The sequence below is a fragment of the Symphodus melops genome (genome assembly GCF_947650265.1).
Source record: "Symphodus melops genome assembly, chromosome: 12".
Classification (NCBI taxonomy): Eukaryota; Metazoa; Chordata; class Actinopteri; order Labriformes; family Labridae; genus Symphodus; species Symphodus melops.
In genome coordinates this window covers 1648676-1658289 of record NC_136702.1, presented here as the reverse complement: position 1 = coordinate 1658289, position 9614 = coordinate 1648676, and the positions used below count along the sequence as shown (strand labels likewise).

General features: G+C 42.2%; 2 protein-coding genes across 2 annotated transcripts in view; one reads left to right on the top strand and one right to left on the bottom strand.

Moving 5' to 3' along the window:
* The first annotated feature begins 1086 nt into the window (after positions 1-1086).
* On the top strand, positions 1087-4900 carry LOC306832704 (cell division cycle protein 20 homolog). Its single transcript, XM_079357597.1, has 11 exons — positions 1087-1187; positions 1851-2066; positions 2309-2451; positions 2652-2748; positions 2851-2976; positions 3073-3269; positions 3393-3487; positions 3569-3800; positions 3906-4031; positions 4400-4517; positions 4611-4900. Exons 2-11 carry the CDS (start codon positions 1874-1876, stop codon positions 4787-4789), a joined length of 1506 nt encoding a protein of 501 aa, XP_079213723.1. The 5' UTR covers positions 1087-1187; positions 1851-1873; the 3' UTR covers positions 4790-4900.
* A 3161-nt stretch (positions 4901-8061) lies between these two features.
* The window catches only part of dusp19a (dual specificity phosphatase 19a), a 4526-nt gene continuing 2973 nt past the window's right edge, over positions 8062-9614 (bottom strand). The window contains exon 4 of the mRNA XM_079357795.1: positions 8062-8683. Coding sequence (XP_079213921.1) covers positions 8477-8683 — 207 coding nt within the window. The 3' untranslated portion in view covers positions 8062-8476. The remainder of the gene's footprint in view (positions 8684-9614) is intronic.

Below are 9614 nucleotides of genomic sequence, written 5' to 3'. Positions count from 1 at the left end.
TAAACATTTCAGCTGTTGAAGTGTCTCTTTGATTTGACGCGACCTGTTGACATGTTAGAATGAGAATGAACAGCAACAAAAGGTGAAGATGGTTGGTGTTATTTAGAGGTCACGAGACAACTCTTTGTGTCACTGGTGAGAATGATCCCTCCTCATTGTACTCCTCCTTCTTCTACAGTGTAATCTTCCACACAAAACTGACCCTCAGCTCGTAATTTTCTCAAGACGTCAGATCTAAAAATAGACAAGGCGCCCAAAAAAATTGAGCTAAAATTAAAGGATCCACAGCTGCAACAGAGCAGGGAAGCTACACACTCTCATGTGAGGTTTGAGTTACTTTACTTCTTATTTTACTCCTCTGACTTGATTTTAAGAGGGACATTCAGACATTGAGTGATGTTTTCTGCATTGCATCTTTGTTTGAGAGGATATCATCCCTTTCTGTTAGTATTTCTTAAAGTGGTATAAAGAGGGGTCATGACAGGATGTCTGCAGAACTAAAAGAGAATTAAAAGCACAGACGAAAAATCAAAGACAAAAGGACAAATGTCAAAAGAAAAGAAATATTAACGTTAAATGTGTAAATGGCTCCCTCTGCTGGTGAGATAAGCTCTGAGCTCCTGAACGTCAGCAAACGAGTGGTACATTAAATGTTTATTTTTCGTTTAGACAACCAGGTTAGCAAGATTTGGTCCAAATAAACGAAACTAGTAAATAACTAGTAAATTTCAATTCATCTAAATATTTCTTCAAACAAACAAAAAACAAAAAACAAACAATGGGTCCTGATGAGAGATTAACCGAGATCATGAAAGACTAAAACAGGAAGGAATATTGCTTTTCATGCAAATGTTCTATTAAGAGTCTCGATTTAAAAAAAATACAATAAAAACATTTCAACACTGAAGGCCTTCAAAATCAAAAGTACGATCTTGTAGCATAATTTTGCATATCTTTTCAAACGCTAGGTGTCAGCCGCCAGCAGCCAGCGCAAAAAAAGAAGAAGAAAGAAGTTCGCTCCACCAATCGCATCAACGCATAGCAAACTGTTGCTTAACGGCTGCTCCTTGAACAAACCAATCACAGCGGCAGCTCTGGGGAAAGGGGCGTGACGTCATCGTCGGTACGAAATTTAAACGTGTTAAAGGAACCGACGGAGAGAAACGCATTTCTGTTTTCCACAAGGGGTAAGAAGATTTTGTCTGTTTTTAAGTCGAAAATCGACATTTTAGTTTTTTTTTTAAATTTAAAAGTAAAGTGTCAAAGCAGGCTGTGCGATAGATGCTAACTTTCGGTGTATTTAAATAATAACGTAACTCGTTTAGGTTGATTTATGGTAAGACTAGCATAGCAAGCAAACCTGTGATCAGCTTAAAACAAATATATTTAAGACTAATGTAACAGAAGATGGGTTTTCTCGAGGTCACGTGAGCTGTTAAAGGGATTTTTACGTCAAATATTTCATGTTAGCGTTAACATATTTTTCCCTTCTTCTTTAATGTTTATCTTGTTTTTTTGTTTTTACATTTTAAGTATGTTTTCTGGTTAGCTCTATTTATATTTCATTTGCTTGGACTACTTTAATGACTTGTTTCTGTGTTACATGTTAGGACAAGCGCATTTCATTTTTTTGTTTGTTTTAGGTGCATGAAATAAAAAGTCACGTGGTATTATAATCACATGGGAAAAAAACATGTTAATGGGAAACTAAACAGACACTTTGTAGGACACTTTCCTTTTTTCAGCAGCTGTTGTAAGAACTTAATCAACAGACTCCTTCTCCACCCTCTCATGTCATGTCAGCCGTGTTACTGTGAGGCGCCTCACTTTGATTTGTCCTGATTGAACAGGTGGCGTGCAGACCTGTATTAAAATGGCGCAGTTTGGGTTCGAGAACGACATCCACAGCATCCTCAAGCTGGACATGCCCATCACAAACGCTCCCATGGCGAGGTGGCAGAGGAAGGCCTCCTCCTCCTCCAGCAGCTCAGTCCAGGGCAGTTTATCACCGGGAAAATCCATGAACAGGTCCCAGAGCTTGTCAAAAACGCCGAGTAAAACACCAGGTAACGAGTGTGGTTTCAAACCCAACACAGCGATCTAGTAGGGATGCAACAATATACCTCACTTTTATTTGTGTGTTATCATACAGTAAGATTTAAGCATGTGCAGGTCCCCGCTGAATTCCAAAACTGGGGGAAAAGAGTTTTGCGATTGGTTATTTTTGTCAAATTTGTTTAAATTGTCTTTGGTTTGTCTCCGTCAATGTTAATTAATCATTTGAGGTCACCTTTTGGCTGTCCAACAGGTAAAAGTAAAAAGCAAACTCCCTCCAAGATGGGCGGTGACCGCTTCATCCCCACCAGAAACAGCAAGCAGATGGATGTGGCGAGTTTTCTGCTCACGAAGGAGAACGAGCCTGTGGAAGCCAACGACGCCACAGGAGCAGCAGTGAGTTATTCAGATAACGGCTGACTAAATGTTTGGTTTTTTTTAAATGTTGTCATATCTGATGTTTTTGGGGATATTTTTTTAAAAAAGTCCTGATTTTTGTTCTTATTTTAAACGGCTGCTGAAAGAGAACACTGTGGCAGCGTGTGCGCAGTTTAGTCAGTATGCAGGAGATATTTTAATTATTCCTCTTTCTGAAGGAAAACCAGAAGGCCTGGTCCAAGTCACTGAATGGATTCAACATGGAGGACGCAAAAATCCTGCACCTTGGGGGGAAGCCGCTGAATGCTCCTGAGGGTGAGTGTGTTTGTATGCCAGCTTAAAGTCTGGCACAGATAAAGAGGGAGAGGATTTTTTTTTTTCTTCCTTACTCCAGAAAAACTTTAATCTTCTTCACAGGCTATCAGAACAACCTGAAAGTCCTCTACAGTCAGGGTACGACCCCTGCGTCTGTGAAAAAGACGAGGTACATTTCTTCGACACCAGACAGAATCCTGGACGCTCCGGAGCTTCGCAACGATTTCTGTGAGTCTTCGTTCTTGTTGAGAAGTTTTTAAACGCTTGATTCGAGGTGTCTGTTGCTCCGGTGTTTATCCTCGTCTTGTCTCCTTTTTTTTCCAGATTTGAATCTGTTCGACTGGAGCAGCAGAAACACGCTGGCCGTGGCTCTTCATAACAGCGTGTACCTGTGGGACGCCTCTCAGGGCGACATCACTCTGCTCACGAAGTTGGAGGGCGAGGAGGACTACGTGTGCTCTCTGTCCTGGACCAACGAGGGCAGCTACCTCGCCATAGGAACCAGCGACTGCAAAGTTCAGGTCAGTGTGAGACGATGGACTGACACAATCGACATCCAACGATTGGCTTGTTTGAATTTCTGTTTGCTGAGGGTCGGAGAATAAAATGTGACAACCACACGTGGTACGTTTTTGTTTCCTTAGCTGTGGGATGTCGACCATCAGAAGCGTTTGCGCAGCATGGCGAGCCACACGTCGCGAGTGGGAAGTCTGAGCTGGAACGATCACATTCTCTCCAGGTGAAGTCTCTTCCTCCTGTGTGTGACGCCGCACACACGGCGCCTACGTGTGACTTGATGTTAACGCTTCTCTCCTCGCAGCGGCTCGAGATCCGGACACATCCACCATCACGACGTGCGCGTGGAGGAGCATCACATCTGCACGCTCGCCGCTCACACTCAGGAGGTGTGCGGGCTGACGTGGTCGCCCGATGGACGATACCTCGCCAGCGGAGGAAATGACAACCAGGTGTGTGTGTGGCCACGCATGCAGACCGGCCAGAACTCCAGCCAACCGGTGCGTTGCTTTCGTGAGCATCAAGGAGCTGTCAAGGTGAGCGACGCCGTTCTAGAAGCTGCTTCTTGAAAACTTCTCGCACCTTCATTCTGAGAACGCTTAAAAGTCTGAAAATCCCTTTTTAACATATTATTATTCCAGGCTTTGGCATGGTGTCCATGGCAACCAAATATCCTAGCATCAGGAGGCGGGACCAGTGACCGTCACATTAAGATATGGAACGTAAACAGTGGCACCTGCCTCAGCTCGCTGGACACGCAGTCACAGGTAACTACAGCTTCTGTCTGTAGCTAAAACTACATTTCCCTGGAATTAGAGCTCGCTCTGCATCCTCGACACGTCTCGGGCTGATCTGGAGCTACAGAGGGAGGAGATGTTGGACTATAACCAGGACGTTTTTATAGAGTTTCAATAGACTCCTTCGTACTGACTGAGAGAGCGGAGTTCACGAGTCATGCTAGCAGTGCCTTCAAGTACCAGGATGCAATCCAGCCTCGTTCTTGCCCAGTGCTCGAATAAATGCATCTTAATAACGATAGTTTCTGTTTGATGAATTTCCTCCGTTGTGTTGTAGGTTTGGAGGTCACATAAAATGTTTGCGTCTTCTCCTGAATCACTCGAATGTTTGCTTTTAGATCTCGTCGCTGGTTTTCGCTCCAAACTACAAAGAGCTCGTCTCGGCTCACGGCTACGCTCACAACAACGTCGTCATCTGGAAGTATCCGTCTCTCACCAAGGTTGCGGAGCTCAACGGTAAAATACTTGATTTTTGTTTTGTCTGTATCAACATCCAGTTTTTTTTTTTATGAACCCCATTCCTAAAAATCAAAGTGCTTCCTGTTTCAGGCCACGAGGACAGAGTTCTGAGTCTCACTATGAGCCCCGACTGCTCGACGATCGCGACCGTCGCCGGAGACGAAACAATCCGTCTGTGGAAGAGCTTCGAGGTGGATCCTGTGAAGAAGAAGGCCAAAGAGAGGATGGTCAAACCCAGCGGCGGCATCATCCATCAGTCTATAAGATAAATCTGTTATCCGTCTTCACGGGACGATTTTATCAATGAACTCTGTTCCCATCATTGAATGAGCTGGTTGCAAATGTTTTTTTAATCCTTCAATAAAGTTTTCAAGATTCAAGAGATTGCAAGATTTTTATTTGTCACTTACACATAGATGTGCAGTGAAATGTAAAAACTCATCCACAAGGCCAATTACAATGAACACTCAATTTAGTAATACATATACTGTATATAACCCTAAAAAATAGGAGTTATTTGTGTAAAATAGAGTACTGTAAAGTGAACAAGGAGCTGTAAAATAGGGATTTAAAGAAAATGAACAGGACACTTTCATTTTCAGCAGCTCTTGCAAGACCGTTGCAAACCGAAACAGCTAGCTCACTTTGATTTAGCTGTTACTCGTTCACATGGTGATGTCAGCCCTTTACTGTTAGGCACATTGTTTCCAAGTCCACTTGTCATGAGCGACTTTGGGCTTGTTTGTCTGTAAAGTCGCTTGTAAATGTCTCCAGCCGCGAGTTACGGTTTTTTTTTTTTTTTTTTTGTTTCGTTTTTTTTTTCGGGCTTGTTTTCTAAAGTGTAGTTGTATAAACTCCTTCGGATTCTCTCCACAAAAAAATCAAAACACGAACGCGATATTTAGCTTGTCCTTCTCAAGGATCTGTCCAGTGTCTACAACCCCGTTTCCTTGGTTACCACGCACGCACGCACGCCCGACCTGGCACCCTTAAACCCGAGCCTGTCTCACGAGACGTTTCTACTTCTACTTTCCAGGACTAAAAGTGTGATGATTTAATGAGGCGGGCCGTAAATAACTAAAGTGTGTGTTAATGTGTGTTGTGTTACAGTCTGTGTGTGCTCATATTGTCCCACAGAGCAGTTCTTGTGGCTGTAAATAAAACCTCATGGCAACAGCAGATTGTCTGATTGGTCAGCTTGCTAATTGACTGTTAATTGGTTCTTCATAATCAGCAGCAACACTTAAGAGACTATTAAAGATGACACGTGGGCGGCTGTAGGAGTGTGTGTTTGTTTGTGTTTTAGTAATGTATTCAGGTCTTTGTCTGTCAAAAGGCTTTTCAGGCAACAAGTAGAGCAGCACGCGCGGAGCGGAGAGACTCGTCCCTAATATGAGGAAAACAGACTGTTAACTCGACTGCACCTGCAGGATAATTTTACATCTTTAAAAACAAGAAAACCTTTTAAAATAACCTCTGAATAACAGCGGCTTAACACATAAACGTATCAAAAACTGCAATTACTCCAAACTCGGCCTAAACAAGCAAAGTACAGTGCAAAAAGCCTAAAAGAAGAGACAGAGGGGTTAGCATCTATGCTAACATATCAAATCAAAGATAAAACATACCTCACAGCCAGATTAACGATGATTCATCTGATGTTTACATGAAAGACTCTCCAAAAGGCTACAACACGGCTCAGAGGTTAAAGTTCAGGGAATGAATTAGCCGAGGTGACACCTAGCAGACAGCTAGCAGCTCCCTCCTGTCACTCGAGGAGGCCACGCCCCCTTATTCTTCATCACTTAAAGCCATACGATGATGTCAACAGGTGAGTTGTATAAAAATTCAGTTGTCATGAAGAGAGAAATGATCTATAGAGACCAAAACTGTTTTTATTGCAGGCTGTAAACATTTTCATTTCTGCTTTAAAGTTGGGCATGTTATCATAGAGCTCTATGGGGATCGACTCACTGCAGGAGACAGCCTCCGGTGGACAGTTAGAGGAACTGCAGTTTGGAAACTTTTTGCACAGTTAAAACAAAATCTTAGCGCTAGATATATCTTTTGTACGGAAGCCCTTAGTGGACATACATGTGGATATTTATTCAATCCCCTTTCTTCAATACAATTTGTTTAACTCTGATTTACAGTAAAAAAAATAAAAAATAAAAAAACACTTTGTTTTTTCCCCATTATCTGGATTTATCTCAAGTTAAGAAAGTTAATTTGAGATCTCGAGAAAACAGAAATGGACTCATTTTGAGAAAGTTGAGTCCAATGAAATGAATAGATGTCGGTCCTCTATTATAATGATCCATTGGAAAATAATCAATGATGATGAAACCTATCAGTACTCCAACAGTGCGCTGTTATAGTCTGATAGTTTAAAGAGAAGCAAGTCCTGACCTGTCACAGTCTTTAGAGGAGACTCCCCACATGGCGTGATGGTCACCACTGCCATCTTCCTGTCCAGAGCCGAGCAGAAGGAGCCCATCGTCAGCAGGAGGAGGAGGAGGAGGAGGAGGAGGAGGAGGAGGAGGGGACAGACTCCAAGCTGAACTTCAAGGATGAAGCTGGATAATTTTGTTCCTTTACATATTGGGGAGACATCTTTGTCATGCTGCCATCCACACGCTGCTCAAACAGTCTGTCCCTGTGTGAGTCCTTTCTCTCTCTCTCTCTCTCTCTCTCTCTCTCTCTCTTGCTCGCTCGCTCTCTCAGAGGGTGCAGAGGTCTCTCACACTTCAAACCAGGATTGTTTGTTCAAAAAAAGATGGTCAGTGCGTTTGTATGCCTTTAGCTACAGTCCATATTCAAGCATCAAATGTGACATGTGACCTTACATAATTACTACCTGGTTATTAATGATTTATTTGATCACTTTTGTGGGATTTTTTTTGTACTTTAATTTTAGAGACAGGACAGTGGAGGATGGCCTTGAAGAAATATCCTGAAGGTTGCAGCTTCCCTCTTTAAAGGGGACATATTATGAAAAATCCACTTCTGCAGTATTTTTGAACATTTATTTGGGTAACCTGAGAGTCTACAGATCCACAAAATGTGAAATAAATCCATCCAGTTCTTTGTTTGTGGTCTGCATAAGTCTTACCACACAGAGAAAAAATGTTCAGTTTCAAATGTGCTCTCCTTGTGATGTCACAGTGGGAATCTGGCAAAACAAAAACAAAAAAAATGTCCTCCCCTCCCCTGGTATCTCCTCCCATGGACTCCACCTCCAGCTAGAGCAACACTTTTGAGCAGGTCCACCGTTTTTATTCTCGCTATAGTGAAGGAGTGATGTCTACTGGGAGGGGGGCGGGGCTTATTACATTTAAAGAGACACACACACCAAAGCAGAGCGTTCTGAGAGAGCTGGTTTCCACAGAGTCACAAACCTCCTCTGCTGCTTGATTCATCTTATATTTGGACCAAAGAACAGAAACACTGATGTTTCATTCAGACCACAAGGGGGCGCTGTTTGAAAAAAGTGGAAAAGGGGGGAGAATATGTCCCCTTTAAATAGAAAATAAGGGTCAAATGCAGAGGATTAATTCCCTTAAAAGCAGAACTTTTATTTGACAAAACACATAAACGACTGAAAAAGACAGCAAAAGAGAACATGGGCAATAAAAACACACAAGACAACAAGAACGTAAATCTTTTTCTCTGAAATGAGACAAAAACAAGCAAATCTATTAGAGGCAAAACTGTTTCCGAAATTATGATGATTTTAGAGAAACTCGTTGGTTTTGTTGGTCAGGATCAGTTTAAAGAGAGCAAGAAATGTGCAAGAGTTTTATTTTAATCTAATAACTCATAAAACCATAAAACCTTTCACTACACTATAAAAAATATTTTAAACATTTTAACAGTCAAATCTTGTAGTCTGACTTTTTCCTCACAAAACATAATTCCTAAACTGTCGATTCACTTTGTATGTTTCCTTCTCTCCTTCAGTGTTTGGATCCGTTCATCGTCTGCGTTTTGTAGTTCCTCAGTTGTTCCAGGAAGCCGGGGTTTGGCGAGGAGGCGGGACGAGCTGATTTGACCAATGACAGAGCAGCGTCAAAGGACAGGCCCTCACATGACATCAGGCAGCCAATGACGACCGCAGGAGCTCGCGAAACACCGGCGTTGCAGTGGACCAACACCACGCCTTTCTAAAGAGGAAAGAGAAGGCGATGTTAAAGCTGCAGTAACGGATTTCAGCCACCAGGGGGGGTGACAGAAGAGGAAGAAGAGAAATGAAAGTGAGTATAAGACATTTAATGTTTTTTGGAGATGTATTCTTTGATGTTAATTTTACCACATGTATTTAAATAAGTGCACCATAGAGAGAAAACATGAAGCTGTTGGGATTTGTACATGTTGCAGTGGCGCTCTCTGGCCAACAGGGGGCTCTACATACCAGCAGACAAAGTAGTTGACGCCCTGACATATAGAAAAATGAGCGCCACCACTAAATGTGCTCTTTAGTTAATAGGCGTGTTGTTCAGCAGCGTCTTGAGAGCCTCATTAGCTTCTCCATTACAGCCTCTATTTTCCTTCACATGCGAATGTTTTACACGACAGCAGCGTAACTAACAGGCTGAACGCAGCTCTGAGCTCATTAATGTCAGTCTTTTCATTCACAGATGAGGAGGATGAAGACGAGAGCTTAAAGACGTCGCAGTGTTTAGACTGTTTAAGCCGATGTGATTCAGTTAGGAGCTTACGAAAATAATCAGAAACATACAGACCTCTGAATATCTCCCCCTGTAGGAGCAGTTCAAGGACACCATCGCATGTAGGATTTTTAACGTTTGTTCCTCAGATACTCTTTTTTTGTGTTTTGCCTACTTTCCTTTTCTTAGGATTTTTTTTTTTTTTTTACTCACATCAATCCTGTTTGTTTTCGTCGTATCATCCATTCCCGCGCCGAAGAGCACGCGTGTTTGCTGTCGAATAAATCCTGGTGTCGGGACTTAAAGGGGAAATTACCCTTTTTTTCTTAAAGTCACCTTTAAATGATTGTCTGGTTTTTTTTTTTTTTTGTTTTTTTTTTAAATGGATCTTTAAATTTGGCCCCCCACTTTCTGTATTTGTTCTTAA

What these genes read in the sequence shown, in the direction of transcription:
- LOC306832704 (XM_079357597.1), top strand. Translation starts at nt 1,874, where the DNA reads ATGGCGCAGTTTGGGTTCGAGAACGACATCCACAGCATCCTCAAGCTG. An exon ending in ACGACGCCACAGGAGCAGCA is followed by an intron (nt 2,452 to 2,651) that starts GTGAGTTATTCA and finishes CTCTTTCTGAAG; the next exon opens with GAAAACCAGAAGGCCTGGTC. An exon ending in AACGATCACATTCTCTCCAG is followed by an intron (nt 3,488 to 3,568) that starts GTGAAGTCTCTT and finishes CTCTCCTCGCAG; the next exon opens with CGGCTCGAGATCCGGACACA.